This window comes from Marmota monax, unplaced genomic scaffold (genome assembly GCF_021218885.2).
Source record: "Marmota monax isolate L192 unplaced genomic scaffold, Marmota_monax_Labrador192_F-V1.1 WCK01_AAM20220418_F8-fsc00055, whole genome shotgun sequence".
NCBI lineage: Eukaryota > Metazoa > Chordata > Mammalia > Rodentia > Sciuridae > Marmota > Marmota monax.
In genome coordinates, this window is record NW_026695205.1 from 4,751,668 (window position 1) to 4,779,199 (window position 27,532).

Genomic DNA, 27,532 nt, shown 5'->3' on the forward strand with positions numbered 1-27,532 from the left:
CAGGCCTCCCTACTCTGACTGTAGCAACAGTCATGGGTGCTAAGTGAAGAGGAGTCTCACAGTTTCCTAGGAAGCCGCAGCCAAAGCTTCTCCTTAGTGCTGAATAATAAAGAACAACTGTGCTCATCAAAATAGGATCAGATCTGAAATAACCTAAGTTTCCTCTAAAAGCAGGCTTCTGGATCTTTAAACATCCAGCTGCTCCACCTCAAGGTATCTCTCATGTCAAGTGAAAATAATACTAAACAGACAGTTATGTAAATTCTACTTTTGAACCCAAATTATAAAACGTTCCTTATAATTTGACAGTGGGACTGAGTGGAACTCCATCATTTTTAAGTCTTCTAATCACATGTGTATGTCTTAAGATGTCTTACTGATGCTGAGAGCTCAGACTGCAACCAAGGGTCCTATGACATCAACCTACAGGCAAAACAAGCTCTGCCCTGTGTGGCGAGGTTGTGAACCCACTGCCCTATTGAGGAAAGCTTTGGTCAAAATCAGGGATGAGGAGCTTTCGGAAATCAGCCAGGCAGTTGTTCCATTTAAGAGAAAACAGGTACTTATCACCTACAGCTTCTGGTCTAAGAACTCCAGTTAGAAAGAGCTCAGTCTTCAGTGCGAAGGTACCAATTCTCTCTCTCCTTTTTGTTCCCTGAGAACAGGGAAGGGCAGGGAGGGCCTGAGAGCAGGTAGCATCAGAAATTGAAATGGAGATGTCTTTTTCATTACTAATCTCAGAAATTCTTATTTAAGGAGTCGGAGAGAGATCTTCCTGTCAAAGGAAAACTGACCAGCCTTTGGTGCCTGGTGCCCTGGAGGGTAAAGCCATGACTACAACAATAAGGGTGAAGAATGCTTGGTTTAGAGAAAGTACCTAATAACCTAGGAGTGTGTGTTTATTTCCCATATTGTCTCAGGTACAATCTGCTTTCATGTCTACTACCAAGTTTTGCTGTTTGGGTTGAGAGAAGTGATTTTGGTAAGCTGGGACTCCCAAGAAGGGGGAAGGAGGTGAGGCCTGGTGTCATTCTCAGGTGATGGTGCCCTTCTGTGAGGACCAAGGGCAGGACACCTGAATTGTAGGGATGGCTGTTGGATAGGCACATAAACCTCTGCTGGGGCAGAAACTGCAAATTCAGAGGTTAGGAGGAGATAAGCATAAAAGAGCAGTTTTATCTTTCATTTAGATAATTGGCTTCAAAAGGCAGGATCCAGATATTACTACTTTTCTGAAAGAGGGAGTCAAGAAAGAAGAAAAAAGGGAGAAGAGGAAGGAATGCTGGAGTCCTTCCTTTAGGGATAGATGTGGTGCCCACACGAGGCAGCCAAGTATTCGATTATGTCAGGAGTGTCCATAATAGCAGCCATTTCAGACTGACCCACAAAAAGGATTCTCTTGGAGGTGAACTGACTTTTAAAATAACATTTATCTGATGATTAAAGTTTGTATATTATTTTCCTACATAACACCCATATCCCATTGCACAGTGTTTTTCCGATCCCTTTGGTTCAAAAATTATTCCAAAAAGATACAGATATACTATATCTCCCCCAATACTGAACATGCATTTTATTTCTACTTTTTATTCTTCTAAGTTACACTGCAGTAAACAACAATCTAAATCTCTACTTTTTAGCATAGCTTTCCAAGTTCGAGTATAATTAGATCAATTTCCTCATTTTTAAATAGTGGACCTAAAATACTTGCTTCATGGGCTCATTAAAACGAGTAAATGAGATAATGCTTATAAATCGCTACATATAGTGGTTAGCACATACTAGGTACTCAGTACAAAATCAATTTTATAAAAGGGATAAAAATAGGAAAGGAAGAAGTCAAATTATCACTGTTTGCAGATAATATGATCCTATTCTTAGAAGACACAAAAAAACCTAGAGCTAATAAACAAATTCAGCAAAATAGGAGGTTATGAAAATCAACATTAAAAAATCCATGGTTTTTCCATGAACCAACAATGAATCTGCTGAGAAATAAATCAGGAAAGCAATTCCATTCACAATAGCCTCAAAAAAAAAAAAAAAAAAAAAACCTAGGAATAAATCTAACAAAAAGGTGAAAGAACTCCACAATTAAAACTATAGAACTTTGAAGAAAGAAATTGAAGAAGACCTCAGAAGATGAAAAGACCTTCCATGTTCATGGACAGGCAGAATTAATATTATTAAAATGTCCATACTACCAAAATCAATACACAGATTCAATGCAATCCTCATCAAAATACCAATTACCTTATTCACAGAACAACAACAACAACAACAAAACAGTCCTAAATTCGTAAGAAAAAATGACTGAGAATAGTCAAAGCAATTCTAAGACAAAAGAAGCAACGCTGGAGGCATCATAATACCCGACTTGAAATTATACTACAGAGCAATAGTCACAAAACTGCATTGTATTAGCATAAAAACAGACACATATACAATGGTGCAGAAGAGAAGACACAGAAAAAAGCCCACACATCTACAAGGAACAGTCATCTGTTCCTTGACAAAGGTACCAAAAGCCATGCACTTGGGAGGGGAGGGGGATACCAGGGATTAAACTCAGGGGCACTTAACCACTGAGCCACATCCCCAGCTCTTTTTAAATATTTTATTTAGAGACAGCATCTCACCGAGTTGCTTATGGCCTCACTAAATTGCTGAGGCTGGCTTTGAACTCTCCATCCTCCTGCCTCAGCCTCCCAAGCTGCTGGATTACACGTGTGCACTACCGGGCCTGGCTCAAGACAGCCCTTTTAGCAAATGGTGCTGGGAAAACTGATTATTCATATGTAGAAGAATGAGACTAGATCTTTAATTTTTACCCTATCATAAAACTCAACTCAAAGTGTATCAAAGATCTAGGAATTAGACCAGAAACTCTGTAAATCCTAGAAGAAAACATGGGTCAACACTCCAACATATAGGCAGAGGCTACACCTTTCTCAATAGGACCCCTGTAGATCAGGAAACAAGGCCAAGACTAGGATGGCATCAAATTAAAAAGCTTCTGCACAGCAATGGAAATCATTAGGAAAATGAAGAGAGAACCTACAGAATGGGAGAGAATCTTTGCTAGCTCCTGGATTAATATCTAGAAATTATAAAGAACTCAGACAACTTTACACTCCAAAATCAAATAACCCAATTAACAAATGGGCAAATGAATTGAACAGACACTTCTCAAAAGAAGAAATACAAACGGCCAACGACTATATGAAAAAATGTTCAACACTGTTAGCATTAAGGAAATGCCAATCCAAACTACACAGAGACTTCATCTCACATGAGTCAGAATAATGGTCATCAAGAATACAAATAATAATAAATGATAGAGAGAATATGGAGAAAAAGTAATACTTTCACATTGTTGGTGGGACAGTAAATTAGTACAACCATTATGAAAATCAATGTGGAGGCTCCTCAAAAGACTAGGCATGGAACCACCGTATGACCCAGATGTGCCACTCCTTGATACTTATCCTGAAGAATTAAAGGCATCTTACTATAGCAATAAATGCATACCTGTGTTTATAGCAGCACAATTCACAATAGCCAAATTATGGAAACAGTTGAGGTGTCCACCAATAAAGAAAATATGATACACACACACAATAAAAAAAATGAAATTATGCATTTGCAGGGAAGTGGATAGAGTTAGAGACCACTATGTTAAGTGAAATAAGCCAAACTCAGAAGGTCAAGAGTCTCATGTTTTCTCCATACATGGAAGCTAGAGAGAGAAAAGAAAAGAAAGGTAGGGGTGGATCTCATGAAAATAAAAGGGAGATCAGTACAGGAAAGGGACCAGGTAAGAGGTGAAGGAAGGAGGGGCAAGTGCTGGGAGCAATATTGGCCAAACTGTACTTTACACACTGTGTGCATGAATGAATATGTAACAATGAATCCCACCACTATGTGCAACTATAATGAGCCAATAATAAATATGGAGAGAGAAAAAAAATAAATCTAAAAAATTAATTTTATTATTTGCTTACATCTTATACAAGACTTAACAGGTACCACCAAACACATTTCTCAAACAACTTTCAAGCTCTTTTCACTTCACTGAGCCCCTCTGAGTTCAACTCCTTACATTTTTTTTTTTCAGTTAGCCATCTTAAGAACATTATCAGAATTGGGGGTGAACCACACTGTTTGGGAAGCTAATATAGAGCCCAGACTAGCGATGCAGTATGTGGTCAGGCTGAGGCTGGTTTTGCTGGGACCCTTGCCTTGGTGCTGTGTCTTGGTCACACTTCCCTCATCTCATTTCAATCAACTTCCACATGGAATTTGTGATTAAAAGGACAAATATTTTTCAAATGGACTACTGTTCTATTTCTATGTCCCAAACAGCATAGTTGTTCTGCTTTGTACCAACTATACCTGGAGGCTGAAGGTGTAGCTCAGTGGTACAGTGCTTGCTCAGCATGCATGAAGCCCTATGTTTAATCCCCAGCACAGAAAAATAGAAATCAAACTTCCTTTAGTGCTGACCCGCCCCCTGCAGCTTCCTTCCTTCCTTATTAGCACCATTTCCTCAATATTTATGTTTATCTCCCACCTTACTATGGTTAAAGCTTTTGAGCTAAAAAATTAGCTGTTTATATGAGGAAAAGATATGACAGAAACTACTTCTACCAACTTTATTTTTATTCATTTATTTTTGCAGTGCTGGGGATCAAACCTAGTGCTTTGAGCACAAGAGCTCTACCATTGAGCAATACCACATACTTCAATTATGAACACATAAGCAGATTATGTTATCAGTGGACTTGTGTTTTAAATACTGTCAATGCAAAGTTAAAGCACAGACAATGACTTTTTCTTTCCTTCAACAGTCTAAGTCTCAATTTTTCTAACCCTGCACCATTGGCAATATTTATTTTTTAGAAGTAAAAAAAGTAAAAATTTTAAGTCTGCACAAGACTGCTTCCACCTTGCCAATCATCTCAGGAAATGGTAGCAGCAGCAACAGGAAGTTCTAAGACTGTCAACATTTTGGGAATGAACAAGGAAAGTTATAGCATTAGAGATCTCTTAGCAACAGCGAAGGTTTGTTGAACACATACTATAAGTGCTTTAGCTTAACTCTCACATCTTCCCTCCAGGGTAGACACTTTTGCAACTACGGGCAGCTAAAGGACTGCCCAGGGTCACATGGTTGGCAAGTCGGGGGTGCCAAGAGGTTCACGTGCAGGCTCTCTGGCTCTCAGCCACTAAGATGCCTGCCAATTCGACAATCCAACATTTAATGCTTGCACTTCATGTAAAACTTCACATTTATTATTGGAACACGCAGCAAGGTGCCTACGATGTCAGGGTGGCAATAGTATACTCTGATACTCTTTGGTAATTATGAGGGCAGCTTTTGGTTTAAAAAAATACTGATAAAGAGAAGAGATGCTAAGAGAAATTTAGAGGTATAAAAATCAGCGTCACACATGCCTTTTGGAAATGAGCCACCCATTCTCAAAGGTGTGGGGTTTCTGCTCTCTCCAGTTAGCACGAGCTGCCCTCCCCACTGCCAGCCACCATCCATCTATACCAGGCAGCACACTCAAGAACAGCGAGCCTAGGAATGTAGTGAGAACTACCTGGTCCTCCCCCTTGAGGAAGTTAGTCTCATGTCTACCTCATGAGCGACAGATTTACCTGATCTAAGTCATTCCGCAGAGCGATTTTGCTGGTTACCAGTTCATGGGCGAGGTCATCATTCTCCTGCTCCAACCTCATGCTGGCCTCCTGTAATCTTCGGTTCTCCCTCTGTACAAAAAGAGCAAGAGCCAGAGGTGGGCATGAGTGCCTGCAGGCACCAGCAGAAATGGAAGCAGAAGCAACTGGTGAGGAAAAACAAGCAACACCAACAAAGTGAACTTCCAAAGGTGTAAAAGGAGAAGGCGCAGTGGCACAGGGAGGCGGGCCTCTGCCTGGGCAACAGCAGCGTCTGGCTAGCGGTGCGGCTGCGGAACTCTACCCAGTGCAGCTTGCAACTGTCCCTTATGACCCCCAGACGGACTCATCATGAAATGTGGACCACAAACAGCAGCGTGTCCAAACATACCCATGAAGTTCCCACATAGACCTAGAATGCAGACGACAAGCAATTCTTGGACACATGCACAATAACTCCACCCTGGACCTGACGAGAAATGGTAAGACGCGGCAGGGATGACACTAGACATTTCTCCAAATTGTTTTCCAAGATCTGGGTTCAAGATGATTGAGAATATTTAAGAACACTAAATCAAGAGTCTAGATACTTGGGCTTGTGACTTGCTATCAGCTGATATTTTTTATTCTGTGAGTGAGACCACATTGACTTTTCTGAATACAATCTACTTTTATATTAGTAACAATAAGAGTCCCCATAAAAAGTCTTCTAAATGTCTATTTTGCTCCTTCAGATTAAAAAGACTCTGGGTAAAATAAATTACTAAGCTTGGATCCTTCCCCCCCCCATTAAAAAATAAAAAAAGTTTTTTTTTCATTTTTTTCTGCTCCCAGAAAAAATCTGAAGCAAAGTTATATGATGAAAGAACCAAGTGTCTGATGCTTATGAAATAAGGTCTCCCCTTCACTAGAGGTTGTGAGTCTGGTACATTTATATCTAGTCTCAGAAGAGCAGTTTAGTGCCTTCTACTCTACAGAGTATCATCTGTGCTTTCTTTGCTACTGTTAGCAATTACAAGCAAGTCAAAACAGAGCTGACAGGAAAGACTTAGATGTGACAAAACCAAGTTTAGATTTACACTTCTAACCCCGCCCCCCTTTTTTTTCCTGCAAGGGAGGTAGAAGCAGACAAAGCACTGATGAGAGGAAAAAAAACACACACACACAAAGAATACAAGAGGATAAATATATGTTTTAGAAGAGAGTGTTCCACAGTATAATAGAGGGGGCAAAGTTAATTCTATTATCTTTAGAACAGTCTGTCATGAGAACCTAATCATCTCCCCCCCACCTCCCAAGAAGGGCTAAGAAACAGATGATAAGGGCAAAATCTGAGGTTGTCATGGAGGCAGAGGATCCATTAAAAGGGACGGTCAGAAGAAAGATAGGGGAGAAACCTGCTCTTTGCATATTTTCTTTGTTATTTTTTCTTTTTTCCCCCTTTCTTATTATACACTGGGCCAAGGATATTCTACCACTAAGCTACATCCCCTAGCCCTTTTTATTTTTTATTTTGAGACAAGTTCTTGCTAATTTGCTAATAGGGCTGGCCTGGAATTTATGATTGATCCTTCTTCATCAGCCTCCTGAGTTGCTGGGATTTCAAGCATGTGCCAGTGTAGCCAACTTGACTATATCTTTTTCTTTGGAAAAAAAATAGACTAAGATAGTTGGGGGATATCAGAAAATTCTTGAGAAAGATATCTACTAAACATAAAAAAAGGAAATAATTCCAAATCACTTAAATACTCTTAAGTGGCAAAATTTCAGTTTTAGAATATTAAGAGAAAAATATCTAGTAACTGAGGAAATGCTTATTACCTTGTAGGGGGAAAAAAGACAAATAATGAGAAAATTATTTGGGCCACTGAACCACATGCCTAACCCTTTTTATTTTATTCTTTAAATTTTTTTTTTAGTTGTAAATGGGCACAATATTTTTATTTTATTCATTTATTTTTATGTGGTGATGAGGATCAAACCCAGTACCTCATGTGTGCGAGGCAAGCGCTCTACCACTGAGCCACAAGCCCAGCCCCCCTTTTTATTTTTTATATTGAGACAGGGTCTCACTAAACTGCTGAGGCTGGCTTTGAACTTGCAATCTTCCTGCCTCAGCCTACCAAATTGCTGGGATTACAGGCATGTGCCACCATGCCCACCTAGAAAATCCCATTTGTTTAACAGTATAAAAAGAAATATTAACTGTGGGTAGTATATTATTTTCATTATTGTCTTTGTCCTTTTTAAAAGAAAGTTTCCAAGTTTTCTTGGAATATATAATAAATTTGTAATAGGATTTTTAAAAGTTTTGTTTTTTAAAAAAGGGGAAATTTAGAATTTAAATTCCATCTAAAAGGATAAAATTTTGTTTTAAGTCCATTCCTGTTATAAGGTCATACTCCATCTGAAATACTGGATCTCCTTTGTGACAGAGGCATAGTGTAACCCTTTCCCAAGCTATTTCTGAAGAGACAGTTATTTGTATTTGTAGGGGCAACTCGTACTCATCTGATTCTGTCTGTTCCCTCAACCCACACAGGGTCCATGCTACCAAAGCAGCATAAACGTAGGAACTAATCTATGTATCCAGGGGACACAGCCAGAGTTTCTACAGTCGAACATTGGGAAAGCCAAAGGAACTCAATTTCTCACAGGTTCTTGAGAGCTAATATTTATTTCTGATGTATCTTTATTTCTGAACTTATATACTTGTAGAACACTTAGATTTTAAAAACATGTTTCAAAACTTTTAATAAATTTCCTTCTTGACAGAAGAGCAGCCACACCCAGCACAATTTCAACACAACAGATTTCACAAAGCAGACTGCTTACGTGGGAAGAGATTTTTCTCAGTTCTCAATAAATCCCTCAAGAAATCAAGATAAGACGACTTCAAAACCTAATCCTGAGATGAGTGCCTCACTCCTACCAAAACTGTACTGTAGAACTCCACCTTAGAAATGCTTCCTCTATTACGTAACTAGGTTAATCTGGCACAGGTGAAAATGTTGCAGCTACCAGTTTTTCAGGCTACAGTAATATGCTTAGAATTGAGTTAAATCATCTCCAGGTAAATTCACATGTTGTTTGTGGGAAAGCACTATGTTCAAGTATTTTAAAAATGTACCAGGGAGCTACTTCATTATTGGTTAGAGATCAACATTTGATAAACTATGTATTACAGAGGAAAGAAGTGAGTTCCGCCGAAATTCTAACTGCAACTTCTCACTACAAGGACTACTGCAGCTTCAGCCTTGCCGGAGACCCACAGCTGAAGGCACAGGTGTGGGTGGGAAAGACCCGGAGAAAGTGAGGGGCTAAAAAGCAGAAGAGCCTGGGGCGCACCTACTGGCTTTTGCTTTAGCAAGAAGCTTCTGGTTGGTGTTTGCAAAGCAAGCAGCAGGGTGGGAGGTGTCAGGATGCCTGCTCTGACTCACAGACAGGTGGGAAAGCAAGCTAAGGGGCCAAAGTGCAGTATTCTCCTCCAAAGTACAAGCCTAGGGTGGCCAGGGGTCCTCACATGTTGTTTGGTGCTACAGATGCCTACTGAGTGCTACAAAGAGATGCTGCCACCCAGATGGAGATTTTCTACAAAGAACCTGCCCCTGTGTATCAAGGGGCAGCAGAAATTACACCACTCAGCTGGCTTTTCCAGCCCTTACCAAGAGCTGAAACGGTTTTCAGAACTGACTGATTTCAGAAAAAGTTTGCCTTTCCACTGGAATGAAGAAGTTAAGTTAGGTTTGATGGGCCTGGAAAAGGCAATATGTTCATTTTGAATGTTGGTGAAGTCTGCCCAGGAGAGACTTCAGTTCAGCCAGATAATCTGTGTCACCTTGGAGTTGTTGACAGGCTGCACGTTTACAAAAGCAGACGTGCTGAAGGCCCAGACTGTAAGCAAAACAAGCCGACTGTTCCCCTGGCCTTTCAGAAGAGTGCAGGAGATGTTGGTTACATAATCCTTAAAACTGGCCTCCCGCTGTCTGAAACAAACTCCATCTCACACAAATTACACTATTTCCACAGAAGGTAGACTTTCCTCAGGAGTTCCTCCCCACAGCTGGGAAAGTTCCTTTAGTAACTTTTGGGAGGAGGATACTGCATTTTTCAAAGAGACAGACGCTGATACAGACACACATAGATTAAAAACTTACCTCCTCAAAAGTCATAGACCAACTACCGTTTTCAATCATAGGTACAAAGACAATCGAAAAAAAATGAATATCCAATGAAATCACACACCTACTAATACATACAGGAAATGACAGTAACAAAACACACTTGTTAATGCTATTTTTTCTTAGAGTCGTATGCTCTAAGTTCCTGCTGCTAACATTCGATGGAATAAAGTATGCTAGAGGCAGCCAAGTGGCAAGTCTCAACCCAGGAAGGCTCTACTTGCAAACTCCTCCCTCCCCACACTGCTATTTGCAGCTCTTATGACTGATGAAGACACTGGCTGTAGAAGTATGAGCAACTACAGGGTGAGCTGTGGATATTGCTATTAATGCTGGCAGGAGGAACTTCCCTCTATGACAAGGTCAGCAGCCTTGCAAAATAGTTCATCTTCAGGCAAAAGAATGAAATCGCTGAGCAGGGAAATCCAAAAGAAAAACTGATCCCAGTTCTCATTTGTTTCTGGAGGCTGAAGCCGGCATAAAGCAGTCCAAAGGAGGGTGAAATCATTTACTCCAAGATGAGAAACCAGAGAAATGTGAACTGGCAATCAGCAGAAAATAAACTAAGCGCTAGGGGAAAAAATGACGGGGAAGGAGGTGGCTACATAAACCCTGGCTCAATATTTTGGGTGTGTTGTCTGCTGCTATGATGAATTCTTGGCTCATGCTTTTTAAAAGACATCTAAGGGTCAGGAAAAAATGTTTTTCTAAAAGACCCAGTACAACTTAATTAGCAACAACACATGCAATGCATCCATGCTTTCTTTTGGATACCTCTTTTAAAAGAGTTGATAATCATTTTCAAATTTTCAGCATACAATTTTTGACATACAAAGACAAATGTACACAGATGAAATGTTCAAATGTCTATATTGCATGTAAATGGAGATCTGAGGAGAAAATCTGGTATCTGAAACTGTTTAATGCTTTCATTTCTTTCTCATCACATCCAATTTTATCTTTCTGGTGGAGACTTTAAAAAATTTAAATGTCAAACTAAAAACAAAATCTTTTTGGTGATAACTGACAGTTGGCAGACCAGACTGCATTTCTCTTAGCATTAAAATAAAAAAAAAAAAATCTTAAATGATACTCTGGCACAGGGTCAGTAAACTTTTTTTTTTTTTTAGTTGTTGATAGACATTTATTTTATTTATTTATATGCAGTGCTGAGAATCAAATCCAGTACCTCACACATGCTAGGTAAGTGCTTCACCACTGAGCTACAACCCCAGCCCCTGGGGTCAGTAAACTTTTAATGTGAATAGCCAGAGAGTAAATATTTCAGGCTTTGCAGGTCACACATCTGTGTTGAAATCACTCAGCTCTACCACAGTCATTTTTAATGCAGCCCTAGGCAATAAGTAAACAAAAAGATGTGGCTGTGTTCCAATAAAACTTTATTTACAAAAACCAGCAGTGAGCTAGATTTGGCCCAAAGACTGTTACTTGTGGATCTCTGCTCTTCTTTAGCATACCAACAAGTATTTTAAAAACAAATAGGTTACAGAAGATGTAGAAACATATTAGTGTCATATTTTCTCAGGTTAACAGGAAACAAAACTTTCTAAAAATTAAAGAGAATATCTGGAGGATTCTGAAGATCATCAAGAAACACACTCAAAATTCAGGTGCTTTGCACTTACACCTCCCCTCAGGGCTGGACCAAGCCAGTCAGAACACCAGTGCATTGAAGCCTCAGTTCCTTGCTAGCTACTGTGCTTGAGAAGCCCCCAGGGCTCTAGCTGTGGTCTCCAAGGTCCTACAACAATAAGCTCATTGTTATGCAGGTCAAAAAGAAAGTGGCAGCCTTCCCAAATAGACCATTAGTTATCACAAGCAACTTGTGTCCATTACTATTAAAAACATATGTCCTAAAATAAATATTTCTGAAAGCCAGTAACAGTACCCTTTCATGAGAAAATGATAAAATGTAAGCTTTCACTGGCAGAACAACATTTTTCAACATGGATTCACTTATCTTGACTTCCATGAGCAAGGAAAGACCCAACACAGAGGGAGGAAAGTACCTATAAACAAAAGAGTTTATAGGTAAGAAATTTACTACAATTTAAACATGTTCATTTGTTCAAGTTTTTAAAATGTGACAGTTGCTCTAAATCATTTTAATAAATACATGAAAATGGCAAATAATATAAGTATAATTAAGTTTTATGTCACTATTTTGTATGATTTTTTACTATGTATAATTTAAAAAGCTTTAAAAATTATACATAGTAACAATTGCTCTACAAAAATAGTAAAGTGCCCCTAGTTCAGTCCTTTGTATTGTGGAAAGAAGGAAGGAGGAGAAGAAAAGAAAATACTATCTGTATCTCAAACTCGAGAGTTGAGCTTTCCAGACTCTGTAGGATTTTCCCATCCAGAACAGGTAACCTTAACTATGCTCTGGGAGATTCACTGAACTTAATTAAATTACTTAGCTGCATTTTCAAGGCTTGCCCCCATTTGTGAATAGTTCTCTAATTAAAAGGAAGAGCATATGCACAAAGTCTTATGTCCCTAGAAACCACCTTTCCTCACAATAACATTTCATTTCACTGCTGGGCACAGTGGCGCATGCCTGTGATCCCAGCAGCTCAGGAGGCTGAGGAAGGAGAGAAGAATCTAGAGTTCAAAGCCAGCCTCAGCAATAGTGAGATCCTGTCTCTAACTAAAATACAAAATAGAGCTGGGGATGTGGCTCAGCGGGTGAGTTCCCCTGAGTTTAATCCCTGGTACTCCACCCCTGTGGCTGGGGGGGCACCCCCCCAAACAAAACAAAAACATTTCACTACCTTAAGATAGAAACAGTATTTTGATTCTGAAATGGGTGTTTGCTAGGGGCTTGATTACTAATTTTAAAAATGTTCTAAAGTAACTATACCTATCCATAAACATGTTTTCTGGGGAGTTGTGCAAAAGTGGAAATGTACTTGATGCATTTCTATAGCTATATCCTCACCCCACATTCCACCTCATTAGAAATCAATCAAGAAATTCACAAATCAAAACACTGGAGTAGATAAAGACTATTCCACAAATTGAGCCAACCCCAAGTTAAGAAGGATGTTAAAAACGATTTAAAATATTCTATATTCCTTTCTGTCTTTTGAATCTTGTCATGAAATGAACCAGAAAGAGAACCCTGAAGCAGGTGATGTGGGGTTCACTGAGGTCACATACAACTGATGCCAAGACAGGCAGTGCAGGATGTGTGGGTGTCACCTATTCGCGTATGCACATGTCTCTGTGCATATGTATGTGTAGGCACTGCTAATATTATATCTAGAAATTAAAAAGCATCACTAAAAATGAACATACCACCCATTTGTCTTCGTCTTTCCCCTACAAATAAGGGTACACATGGGGTTGATGATCATTAATTAGCTCAGATTCTGACAGGAAGGCCTCCTTCCCACCAGTGTGGCTTCTACACAGGTACATCTGGTGTGATTTGGGGTCCATAAAAAGGAAGATGGTAGACTAGAACATTTAGCTTGGGTTTGTTTTTCCTTTGGTGGAGGGCTGTAATTTACCTACCATAAAACCATGCTCTTAAAATGTACAATTTAGTGGCTTTAGGATATTCACAAAATTGTGTGACCATTATCACTGCCTAAACTCAGAACATTTTTCATCATGATTATGGTTTTAGAATTTAAATTTATACTAACATTATTTTATTGTATTTTTTTTGTCTGAGATTGAAGTGTTGGATAAAAGTGAGAATGGCTAGGTAACTCGAGAAAGTAAATGTTTGCATATGTCATAAAAATATGCACAAGCACATGCTTAGACGGACACAGCAAGAAGTATGACTGCAATTCTAAGGGCCATCTTTGATTCAAATTCTGCCTTTTCTGCCATACCTTTTTTTTTTTTTTTTTAAACATAGGGTCTTGATAAGTTGTTCAGGCTGGTCTTAAATTTGTGAGCACAGGTGATCCTCATGCTTCAACTTCCCAAGTAGCTGGGACTCCAGGTGTGTACTGCCATGCCCGGTTACAAGAGCACTTTGATGTATGCCACCAAGACCATGAGAAATAGCATCATCTGAAATACCTCTGTTGTATGACATTTCTAGGCATTTAAAAAGTAAAAATTGAAAGAAGTAGGAAAAAAATTTTTTAAAAATAAAAATAATAAGTAAAAATTCCCACTGTCTTCCAAACTCTGTTGCCATATGGCAAACTAGGGGTAGACGTGGCATTTTAAGCAGTGTGAGTTCCAAAGTTTGGGAGGAGTGGATACTGAACTGATGCAAAATTCTCACTCAATGCCTTAAAAGATCTTTCCTGGTTATTATTTTTTAAAAATATCTTAATTTATTTATTTAATATGGTGCTGAGAATCGAACCCAGTGCCTCACACATGCTCAGCAGGCAATCTACCACTGAGCCACAACCCCAGCCCACCCCTCACATTATTCTTAAAGCACTTACTTAAACTGGGTTCCTAGTCCAAAATCTAAAAATTACAGTGTTCATTATCAGCAGAGATCTTATTCTTGACAAGATTAAGTATTATAAAGGTATTTTCTAAAATACTTCACTACTTTAATTAAAATAATGATTAGTTTCTTTTTTTTAAATTTTTGATATTCTGGATTGAACCCAGGGATTTACACACTTTACACTTTACATGCAAGGTAAGCACTCCTCTACTAAGCTACATCCCCTATCTTACCATTAGCTTCTTAAACTAGATGTTAATCATCTGAAGGACCAAATCTGTTGATGGCTGGAAACTATCTTGTCATATGTGTTGTCAACTATATTGAAAATGGAATTATAATTTACCGCGCCCATCACCAGACAAATGCCTGGATATCGTTGAAAACACTGAGAGATGCTACCCTAGATAATATAGTGAGAAGCTATTACAATCATCCAAAAGGAACAATTACTGAGGTTATCTGATATGTGCAAATAAGACACTACAACACTTGAATTTAAAATATTTGCATTCAAAACAAAACCATAGAGTTTAATTTTTCAATGAAAATTTAGTCCTTCAATGAAAAATATACTAACTGATAATCCTACATGTTATAAGCACTTTTTAAAAATAACACACATTTTACTATTTATTTATACATACCTGCTTTGACAAAAGAAAGAAAAACATGGTAACAGTTCAGTCCTAGCCTGTTTTTAAAAGTACAAGGCTGGGTTTTCATTTTCCTCTTTTACTTTAAAGCACTCTTCAGATTTTTTTTCCATAATGATAGTGGCATTAAGGAAATTAAAACTATATAAGCAGTAGTAGGGTTTCATTCTGGATCTACCATTACTACCTTCAAAACTTTTTACAGTAGAGTGTTATAGGACCAACATTAAAATTGGACTTATTGTGGAACAATGGTGGTGGGAAGTAGCTTTAGCTCTTATCTGGTGGTAGTTATCTGTCGTAGCTCTATGTGGGATTTTATTCACAGCTCCTGAGCCAGTTCTATAAGCAAGGGGAGAAGCATACTGACTGGTGGTAGGTTACTCAGTAGCAATACCTGGGAGAAATAGAGGAAGATCCATGAGGGACTGGAGGGGCAGACCAATGTGAGGTTATGTTATTTCAGTAATTCTTGGATAACTTGTGGTAGTAGTCTTCATAAGCTAATAATAACCAAGTTTACTGAACATTAACCCTGTGCCGAGTACTTAACACACAACATCCCTCAACCTCGCACAAATCCATCAAGAAATTATGTGCACTACACATTTAACAGATGTGAAAAAGGTTCAATAACTAGTCCAAGATGCTGAACAGCAGCATAGATTCTAAAATCTCCAATTAGGTTTCCAAATCCTGTGCCCTTTCTCTTAAGAGCCACAATTTCAATTCAGGTCTTCTGACTACAAAACCCATACACTCCTTCCACCCTGCTCCTATGTACACATTCCCCGCTGTTCAGTTCAGCAACACAGTGAAGATGCACTGTGTGACTGTGCTGCCCACATAAAGGCAACTCTAGTTACCACGGTGGAAGCCATCCCACTCTGGGTGATTTCATTAACAAGGCTACCATAATACTTCTCTTGGCAGGACATTTTGGCATTAGTGGGGTAATGAGAGGGAGGGACTTGTGCATCTGCATGAGTCTGAAGAATTAAGACAAAAATGTTTCACTTGGAAAAAGTAAGTTGGCAATCAGTATTTCCCAACATTATTCAGGGACCAGTGTTGCTAATTACTATTGTGATCACAAATAGCCTAATTTAAAAAAAAATCCACAATTAAGAGATTAAAATAAAATCACTTTGATTCTAAGACTGCATACTGTGTCAAATGTCACCATTACCCATGAATTTGTTTATAGAAGTAAATGCTGCAACAAACTCCATTACTGGGCTTGAGGTACCTTTGTGGTTTTTTATTTTTCCTTCCAAAATAAGTCTGTCTTTTTAACATTTGCTACAGGCAGAAATAAGTTTGAAACATCCTTGTGCCAGTCTTGCAACAGTTCACCTTCTAAAAGTCTCTGAGGAAGTGATCATGCACAGCTAAAACAGTACTTTGCCATTTTCCTTTTTTTCTCATTTTTGAAAGTAGAAAGCCACTTTCTCATTTTCTTTTTCCCTTTCTCTCAGCTTCTTATGAAGATTTCCAGTATAAATGCAACAGCTGGAGTTACCTACAAATATACAAACTGAGAGAAAAGAAATATTATGGTTGGCTACTTGGGAGTCTCCAGAAACGAAGACACACCTGGACAGTCAGCATGACAAGACAGTGCTCGGTGGATCGGGGTGGGCCAGAGGGAAATGAAATCCCCACAACTGCTGCTTTCAGATAAAAAGGCACACTGCTGACAGGTGCACAGTACCTCCCATACCTTGTATCTATCCATTGGGTCTTCCTGCTGCAGCTGACTCTCTCGCATTGTCTGATATTCTTTTTCATATTTTTTCAGCTTTTTGGTTGGTACCTGCAGAGTTTTGAGAAAATTGCATTAGACAAGACAATCATTTAGGATCCCCGCTGCCCCCCCACACCACAATACTGGGATTGAACCCAGGGGTGCTCTACCACTGAGCTACATCCCCAGTCCTTTCTATTTATTTATTTATTTAGAGACAGGGTCTCACTAAGTTGCCAAGGCTGTCCTTGAACTTGCCATCCTCCTGCCTCGGCCTCCAGAGTCTCTAGGATTACAGGCATGTGCCACCACACCTGGCTGGGAAAAAAAACTTCCCAATGCTTCTGGCATTCTAAAGGAACATTCCCAGCCAAAGGCTGGGGGGAAGCCTAGATTCTAAAGCAAGGCTTGGCAAACTTCTCCCGTAAAGGGCCAGAGAGTGTATTTTTGGCTGTACAGGCAATAAGATCAAGGTCACAGCCATTCAACTCTTGCTATTGCATGAAGATGGGGGAAAAAGGCACACTCATACATTGCTAGTGAGACAGCAAATTAGTGCAACCATTATGAAAAGTGGTATGGAGATTCCTCAGAAAAGTTGGAATGGAACCACCATTTGACCCAGCTATCCCACTCCTCAGTTTATACCCAGGACTCAAAATCAGCATACTACAGTGATGCAGCCACATCCATGTATATAGCAGCACAACTCACAATAGCTAAACTATGGAACCAACCTAGGTGTCTTTCAACAGATGAATGGATAAAGAAAATGTATACACACACACACACACACACACACAATAGAATATTACTAAGCCTTAAAGAAGAATAAAATGATGGCATTTGCCAATAAATGGATGGAACTAGAGAATATCATGCTAAGCAAAATAAGCCAATCCAAAAAAAACACAGGCCAAATGTTTTCTCTGATATGTGGATGCTAATTCAAAATAAAGCAGGGATGCTGGAGCTATGAAAGAATAGAGTTACTTGGGGTTAGGCAGAAGGGAGTGAAGAGAGGGGAGGGGTATGAAGGGTAGTAGAATGAATTAGACATAATTACCCTATTGTGCATAAATGATGACATGACAGGTGTGATTCTATATCAAGTACAACCAGAAGAATGAGAAGTTATACTCCCATTTATACATGACGTGTCAAAGTGCATTCTACTGTCATATATAACTTAATAGAACAACAACAAAAAAGCTGCCTCAGGTGACACATAAGGGGATGAGTGTGGCTATGTTCCAGCAAAGCTCCATTCACAAAAACAGCCACGGTCTGTCCACCTATTTTAAATACTGTTGTCACAACTCTTCTTATCTATGTATTTAATAGTACTATTAATTTTAACTATCATTAAGTGTAATTCAGTCTTCTATCATATTGAAAATAAAAATTGTTTAATAGAAGTAAAAAGATGAGCAATAATAAATGTCTTTAAATGGGTTAATATATCAAAAACAAAGATCTAAAATTTGACGATAAAACTTGAAAAAATACAGTATCACTGTACTGAAACAACAATAAATCATCTCAACATCTATAAACAACTCATCTACTTCTTGCTAAAATAATGTCATCCTCAAAAGACAGTAGTTGACTCTTTCTGAAAGGACTGGAATCATATAGAATCTTTGATTTTAAAAATAAATAAATAAACACAGCATACCATAAAGATCATAGAATTTGGCACTGGACAAACCTGGGTCCCAATGCTCATTACTTATTTACAAACTTTGTAATCTCTCTGCAAAGAGGTATTTAACTTCTCGGCCTCAGTTGTTCATCTATAAAATGATGGGTAAATAAATTTCTACCTCATAATGCTTGACAGGAGAGTTAAATAACATATAAATGAGAAATCTAAAGAAATGCTTGGATAATAGAAAATTTTGAATTAAAAAAAAAAAAGCTTTAGTCGAAATGAACATATTACAACCTATTCTGCTCCACATGACAAATCAGGTCTACTTTCAGCCTTTCTTTAAAAGGCCAAATTATGTAATTCCTTTATTTATTTTTTATAAGTTGTAGTTGGACACAATGCCTTTATTTTTTATTTTTATATTCCATTGTCTATATATACCATGTTTTCTTTTTACAATTCCTTTATTTTATTTATTTATTTTTATGTGGTGCTGAGGATTGAACCCAGGGCCTCGCATTTGCAAGGCAAGTGCTCTACCACTGAGCTACACTGCCCCATGTAATTCCTTTAAACATCAAAATCTTTCCTTAGTGTTTAGATGCCTGAGAAAGGGACTTGAAATGAAGAAAAGCAGTTTTGTTTTTGAGATTATAAACATGCCACTTTGCAAACATCTTGAGGAGCAGGAAGGCAAGGACGTGGTCTGTACCCTCGGTATCCACCATGACAATGAGCACAGGATGGGTCTATCCTGGGCCCTCGACAGGTTCTTCCTCGGTTCAAAGTATGACGTTTGGAAAACATGTATGTGTGTGAGAGACAGCCGAAGAGAATGGAAAGCAACCAGCATATTCATAATTATTTTATAATTTTAAAGACAGTTTTAATACTCTGGAATCTGACTAGAGAGTTAAATTAAAAAGCAGACTACAGGGCTGGGGATGTGGCTTAGGTGGTAGCGTGCTTGCCTAGTATGCGTGAGGCACTGGGTTCGATTCTCAGAACCACATAAAATAAAATAAAGACATTGTATCCACCTAAAATTAAAAAATAAATATTAAAAAAAAGCAGACTCCAGGTATCATTCTCTTCATTCTAATTACTTTGTTATTTCTATCCAGGAGCACTGTGAAATTCTGGAATTTTCTGCTTCTGAGCACAGTTGGGAAGTTTCACAAACTCAGTCCAAATCACTAGACAACCACGTTGTGAGAATATTCATCTGGCTGATGAAAAAATATCTCCCTTTCCAACAAATGGGGACACTTTCGAGGGTGTAACTGAATTACAAGGCCACCATTGAGTGCGGTCATGAGAAACACTAATCCATCTCCAGAGACCTTCCACAATGCACTGTGACCAACCAGAGAGCAGCAGGAAGGAAAGCACCACCTACCAACTGTGTGACTTCACAGATGGCTAGATAAACAAGGGAAACACACAGACCCGTGCTAGGAAAACAACCATATTTTTCTAGATTTTTCTGGAATTCGATTGTAATTCCCTTTCTCTGTATGAACTAATCAAAAAACCAGACACAGACTCTGAAGATCAAGTAGCAAATGAAACAACCCTGGAGCCCTGGAAAAGAGGGGAGAAGTCCCAGGGTTTTATGCAGTGGCAAGGTGTTGAGTGTATCCCCAGAAGCAGGGCGTGGGGGCAGCTGAACGTGCCTTGAAGCAGCCCCAACCCACCAGATGGGAGGTGTTCAACATCTTTGCAATTGGGATGCGGTACCGCAGGGTGAAGGCTGAATTTCAGTCCCAGGTGGAAGCATTTTCTACTGTTCTAAAATGGATCTGTTCATCAATGACTGAATTACATATTGCAACTTGTTCCTAGAAAATTCTTCTAAAACCATTTTTTTTCTATCACTAAGATTTTTTTACATGTAAAAGAGTGTTTTTTTTTAAGCTACTTATGTTAAAAGGTTCATTTCCAAGTGAATTTAAAAAAAAAAATACACGAAACATCCTCCATAAGCTAATCCTTTCCCATCTGGCTGAGATTCTAGGATGTTTGGCTTCATTTTGTTCAGGGAAACAGCAGGTTCCCAGAACAATATGTTGCTAGGAAACCTTGGAAGCTTATTTATTTTGTGCTGCGCGGTGATATTGAGCATTTACCTGTAATCGCCACAATGTGAAGGGGGAGAGGAGAGCTGATATGGTACTCGTTATTTATGAAGTAATCTAAGAAAACAGACTTTTGTTTTTAAAACTACAGTTCAGGGCAAATTTGCATTTTATTTCAGGGAATGGAATATTGAGGCTAGAAATTCTTATTAGATAAAGGAATAAGAAAAACCTCTCCATTAGGTAGTTTTAATAATTAAAAAGGTCACTAAAAATTACTAGAATAAAACAACCCATTATCTCAAGAGCAGCATAGGTATTTCTCCTCTTAAGTTAAAGTTAAATCAATTTAATGAAGGTATGCTCTTGAAGAATATGTGAAGATATTAAGAATCACCCCTCCTTTTTTTTGGTACTGGGAATTGAACCCAAGGGTACTTAACCACCGAGTCACATCTCCAGCCCTGTTTTATATTTTATTTAGAGAGGTCTCGCTGAATTGCTTAGCACCTCACCTTTTCTGAGGCTGGCTTTGAATTCATGATTCTCTTGCCTCAGCCTCCCAAGTCCAGCTATCCCTCCTTTTTAATGGTTACCTAATGTGGAGGTCCTGTTCCACCAGCTATCTACCCTCAGCCTCTCCAGCATTCACTGTTTGGCTATGTTCAGAAATCTGGCAGAATCCACAACTGTTTCCATGAGTTCCACTGATAATGAGCACTCACCACTCAGAAATGGTATTTATTAAAAACAACCAACCAGGGCTGGGGTTGTGGCTCAGTGGTGGAGCATTTACCTAGCATGTATGAGGCCCCGGGTTTGATCCTCAGTACCACATAAATAAATAAATGAACTGTGTCCATCTACAACTTAAAAACAACAACAACCGGGGCTGGGGATGTGGCTCAAGCGGTAGCGTGCTCGCCTGGCATGCGTGCGGCCCAGGTTCGATCCTCAGCACCACATACAAACAAAGATGTTGTGCCCGCCGAAAACTAAAAAATAAATATTAAAAAAAAATTCTAAACAACAACAACAACAACCACCACCACCAAACGAACAGAAAGAGAAAAATGGAACATCCAACCCTGGCACGACACCTGCAAATGACTATGACAGGGATTGTTTTAACACCCAGCCAAGCTCAACATTTGGGACTTGACAACTAGTTTGGGAAGATAGCATTTTAAGAGAGAACCAGTTTCATCTCTTGAACTGTTTATGGCATTTAGTGATATTTCACACTGTGCTTGCCCCTGACATTTAAATTCATATCATAAATATTTATTTGCATGGAATTAGTAAATGGCAACGGGTGGGCTTTCAGAGATTGCTTGCTTGGTGCATCCTCTCTGCAGGATGCGGACACTGAACACCTGTGGCTAGAGCTGAGGAAGACCCACGAGTTGCAGCAGAGCAGTCTGGGCCTGGGGGGTCGGCTCCCTCATGCACACTGCTTCTTCCTGAGACTGGGCAAACTCTGGTAAAATGCTTCTCAAATATTAGCCATTTGAATATTCCTTCTCTATTTTTGCCATCTATTCACATTTTACTTACTACTTTTCTTTAAATCAACCATTTAAAAAAACCAGATTTATTTTGCAAGAAAACAATCAATTTGGAAACTGGAGTCAAAATGGAACAATCGTTTCTCAAAGATGTCTGCATTCTAATCCCTGGAGCCTGTGAATATGCTATCTTCATGGCAAAATGGGTTTTGCAGACGTGGTTTAAGCTAAGGACTTGAGACAGGAAGATTTTAGATTATTAGGTGATTTGGTGAAATGACACAGTTCTTTAAAGGAGGAGAACTTTTCCAGACTTTACTCAAAGGAAGCTGTGAGTGCTACAGATGGAGGCCCAAGAAAGTCAACGTTGCTGGCTTGGATGACGGAAGCAAAGTCCTCCAAGTAGGGGAATGTGAGCAGTCTCTGAACGCTGGAAAATGGGAGGGAATGGATTCTTCCCAATGACATCAGGGGAGAAATTCGGCCCCTCAATGCCCTCATTTTAGCCCAGCGAGACCCATGTCCTATTCTAACCTAGAGAACTGCATGTTCTTTTAACCACTAAGTCTGTAGTTACCTTTTATGGTAACCACAGGAAACTAACCAAAATATTATAAATAATAACTGCTATTCATGGAACTATTTAATGTTTACAAAATTCAGTTGAAAGTCAACACTTGCTGAAAGCAAGATAAAAATTCCCTCGTCCTTCATTTTATAGTCAACAATAAATATGCCAATATAAAATAAACTGTAAATTACTAATCCTTCCATTAAAAACAGCAGGGGATCAAACTAGACAGCAGTAAGCAAAGATAAAAACCACTGGTCCCAGCCAATGCGCAGACTCATGTGGTCCCTTGCTGCTCTCTCCTCCTATAACCACCCGCAACTGGCTGTGGTGTTGGCCAAGTGATACCCACGAGGTACTTTTTTAGTTCTTGCTAAGGATCAGTCCAGTATCCACTGGCATTTCCATGATGGGTTTATTGTATTCTACTGTTAAAATGCCTGTTCAGACCCTCTAAAATGACTTCATGGCAGCATTTTGAAAGACACTGCACTAAACTGAATGGGCTTTTTCAACGGTTCCCCTGATAACAATGGGTTACAATTCTAAACCAGGGGGATCTTTATTAACTCCACTCCCGGCCACCAACACCTCATCTGCCACTTACTGATGAGCATGAGCCTTATTCAGCTGTTACCTGGAAACAATAAAGACAGGAGCCTGGTGAGCTAAGGCAAAGGGGAGGGAAGAGAAAGGGTGAGGAGTGTTAAGTAGTGACCTTCATGACAGTAAAGGAGAAAGCACAGTAATTGCTCTCCCCCATGTTATCATGCTGGCCTCAGAAGATACGAGAGGAGAGGCTGCAGGAAGAACAGGTTGAGTCTCCCTCAGAGGGAACACTTGGATTCCAAATGTTTCAGATTTTGTAATATTTGCGCATACACACACATATACACACACTCCAGATATCTTGGGGATGGGCATCCAGTCTAAACATAAAACTCATTTACGATTCAGATACTCCTCGTGTATATAACCGGAAGGTGACATTACACAGTATTTCCAGTGCACTTGGGTTTTGACTGTGCTCTGACTTCTAAAGTCAGGTGTGGACTTTTCCATTTCTGGCATCATGTCAGTGCTTAGAAAGTAACAGATTCTGGAACATTTCAGATTTAGGGTTTTCAGATTAGGAATGCTCAACCTGTACACCCAACCTCTTCACTCCCCATGGTCTCTCATCTTCTCATTCAAGGTCTATATTTCTTATTTTTATTTGAGACTCATATTGAATATGTATTTTGTTGTATTTAATTTTAAATGAATTTTTCTTAATAATCTTTATCTTACTAATCACATCTACCAGGATTATTACTCTATTTTGTATTTTTATTTTCTTTTTTTTTTTTAGACAGAGAGAGAGAGAGAGAGAGAGAGAGAGAGAGAGAGAGAATTTTAATATTTATTTTTTAGTTTTCGGCGGACACAACATCTTTGTTTGTATGTGGTGGTGAGGATCGAACCCGGGCCGCACGCATGCCAGGCGAGCACGCTACTGCTTGAGCCACATCCCCAGCCCCTGTATTTTTATTTTCATACTCTAATTTTGAATACTCATTAATATTTGAATTTCACATCATTAATTATTACAAAATAAAAATATATTTTCTTACATATAAGGTTTAGGTAAGTTTCCTGACTACAAATACAACCTTTGTACATTTAAGAGCTCAAGTGCTTTTCAACACTATAGGATAATTAGGATAATAGAACTCTTAAGTAACAAATTTGAACACCCCAACTATATAAACTTAAAGGAAACTTATACACAGAAAGCAAAGAAATAATAGGACACACATGGAGATTTTTCAACTTGCTCTGCAATGCATATAAGATCTTTGGTTTATATGGATTTTATGGAATAGTGTTTCAAGTTCATTAAAAAAATGGTTTTTGAATTTAAACAGAGAAGAGAACCTAGGAGCCACCAGTGTTTCTCAGGGTAAGGTACCACTGGCATTTGGGTGGAATGATTCTTGTTTGTATAGATTCCACTTTCCAGTTCTGAGTACCTGGCAATGCTGGTGCCATTTAACATTTTACCTAGTAAATACCATAGTGCCCTCCTGTCATTGACAAAGGATGCCATACACCTTTTCAAACTAGGGGTGGACACAGGAGTCTGCAATATTTGAGGGGTAGGTAGTTGCTCAGCATGGAATTTGTATTGAGAATTAATGAGCTAACCTGTCAATAAGGAAAGATGGAGACAAGCACGGCATGCTCGGTTCCCAGCAGCCCACTGGTACACCCTGACGCCCGCTTCCCTCTGCAGCTTTCAGTCAGCAGTAATTGGCATTAAGTATGGGATTGTTTCATGTTTAAAAAAAAAAAAAACCAACAGTTTTATAGTAATAACTTAGAAAAATCTATATTTAATATTTTCAACAACTCTGTATTATTCAGATTCTACATATAAGAAAGTACAGTCACACAGATGGTAAATGGAGTCAGGAATGAGATCCAGACAGCTGCCTGCAGAGCCTGCCCTTGTAACTACTTAGCTTTATTGTCTGGGACCAGAGCATGAAGGCAAAGAAACTTGAGAAGCTGAGGGTCTAGACAGAGTGCCAAGTATGTGTCTGATTACCACATGGTTTCATGGTACAGTAACAGATGTTCAGATGTTCATACAAGGTACAAGGATGACCAAAAGGAAATGTGTGGGGTCAGAGGCAGAGGAAGCACAGCTATCAGGGCTTTTTTTTTTTTTTTAAACACCGGTTTAGACAAGCTTCCTTGCCAAAATAAAAAGCTGGTTTTCCCCCATGCTCAAAATGAACACTGGGCCAGCCAACTGTAAGACCTACAATTTAGGGCCTAAGGAATCTGTTTCTCTACTTTAGAAATAAAAGATAAAAATATTTATTGATGGATGCAGATACTTGTAAATCACACTGTTTTTTTTTTTTGTTTGTTTGTTTGTTTTTGGCTTTTTAAAGGCTCATATGACTCAGGTTAATGTTTTTCAAAATAAATATTCCCTGTGATCAGATATTCAAGTGCTTAAAATTTTAATATAATAGAACAAATGACTATCCATTATGTACTGTTCTTGTTCACTCCAGATAATTTCTTAGGATGAATATAAATTATTCCATTTAATATATTAACCATTGGATCAAGAAAAAGTATAGTATCACATTCCTTGGAAATTTAGTGGGGTCTAAGTGTTTCTAAGTAAGAATCACAGACACTTCTGCAAGAACTTATCAAGATCTGGATATGGAATGGATCAGTGACAACCAAAATTGTCACTGTGCAGTAACGTTAAGGACCAAGAAGAAATAGATGGAAAGAAATCAGGAGACAACTTCTAAGAAGAGAGACACTTCCTGTAGGTTTAACCTAATCTTCCTTTTATGGGTAAGCAAAGGATGCAACTTAGATTCTTTGTGAGATTTTTAGCACTAAGAGGGTGGCTGTTAGTCAATGTTTTACTGCATGAGACTAGGGGAAGAAAATCCGTCATAGTACATAAGAGTTTATTAGATGGATTTTTTTTTTTTTTTTTTTTGGTACTGGGGATTGAACCCAAGGGTGCTTTACCACTGAGCTGAACCCCCAGTCCTTTTTATTTCGAGACAAGAGCTCACTAAGTTGCCCAGGCTGGCTTGAACTTGCCATCCTCCTGCCTCAGCCTTCTGAGTTGCTGGGATTACAGGAGTGTGCCACCAAATCCAGTTTATTAGGTTTATTTTTTTTTAATATATATATTTTTAGTAGATGAACACAATACCTTTATTTTTTTATGTGGTGCTGAGGATTGAACCCAGTGCCTCACACATGCTAGGCTAGTGCTCTACCATTGAGCTACAACTCCAGACCCGCCCCCCATCTTTTTTTTTTTTTTGGTACTAGGATTGAACATGGGGCACTTAAGCACTGAGCCACATCCCCAGACCTTTTCATATTTTTTAGAGATAGGGTCTCTCTAAGTTGTTTAGGGTCTTGCTAAATTGCTGAGGCTGGCTCTGAACTCACGATCCTCCTGCCTCAGCCTCCCAGCTGCTGGGATTATAGGCATGCACCACCATACCTGGTTGATCGGGTGCATTCTAATACTTGAGGAGCACATGGTTTAAGCAGTGAGGACAAAGAAGGTATTTATCTCTTACTGCAATCCTAGCATAAGTTCCAGGCTCACAGACATTAAGTTCCAGGTAGTCTTTTCCTGAATTCATAGTAACACAAACTCAGTACACCTCTTGTTCTCCTCTTCTCCAACATGTTCAAATTTCCTCACTAGCTAATGGTGCACACACCTGAGACAGGTTCCTGGGTCCAATCATGAGTAATTGATGACAGCCACTTTCCAACATTCATGGCCCACTCCAGAATGGAGCATGCTCATCCAAGTATTTCTGCAAGCTTCTGAAATGTTGATTTCTACTTTCTTCACCATGTTTGAATGCTACAGCAAACTGAGGAGACTCTTTCACTTTATAGGATCTGCTTCTCTAAACATTTCTAATTATTCCATAAATCTAATTTTGCATGCTGTTTCTGTGAAACTCTGTGACACTTCTGCTATAGGGATGCCTTATTAGTAAATACTGTCTGGAAGGGGAGAAATTACTGTACTAATTGTGTTGACAACTTCCAAAGTTACAGTTTCTAGCCTAGAACTTCTAAACTCAACCTACATATCCAGCTAGCTTCATATTATCCTTTGGGTGTTTTACATTTCAGAAATTTAAAACGTGGACTCATGCCCCACCCCTACTCACCTCCAGCTCTTCTTCTTCCATTGTTAATCTTCCAACCAGAAATCCAAGTCATAAACCCAGAAGTCACCTTTGACCTCTCCCACACCAACACTCCTGCAATCATGAGGTTGTATAAAGCATACCTCTAAAATATCTTCTCACCTTTCTCCCATTGAGCCTCACTGCAAGGCCCTGGCTCAATTCATAATTACCTATAATCAGAACTATTGCAATAACCTCCAAACTGGCCTTCTGTGTCCACGCTTGCTGTACTATCAATCTCTACATCA

The 27,532-nt window shown here is 39.0% G+C and overlaps 1 protein-coding gene across 15 annotated transcripts in view; it reads right to left on the bottom strand.

The window, feature by feature from the left end:
* Positions 1-27,532, bottom strand: part of Rabgap1l (RAB GTPase activating protein 1 like) — a 616,206-nt gene that overhangs the window by 18,994 nt on the left and 569,680 nt on the right. For 10 of the 15 annotated variants that reach the window (XM_046430137.2, XM_058574417.1, XM_046430139.2 and 7 more), the window contains 2 exons: positions 16,699-16,791; positions 5,665-5,775 (listed from right to left, as the gene is read on the bottom strand). In XM_046430137.2, coding sequence (XP_046286093.1) covers positions 5,665-5,775; positions 16,699-16,791 — 204 coding nt within the window. Of the gene's footprint in view, positions 1-5,664; positions 5,776-9,839; positions 11,894-16,210; positions 16,513-16,698; positions 16,792-27,532 lie in introns of those variants that run through there. The other 5 variants (XM_046430146.2, XM_046430153.2, XM_046430147.2 and 2 more) reach the window with 3 other exon arrangements.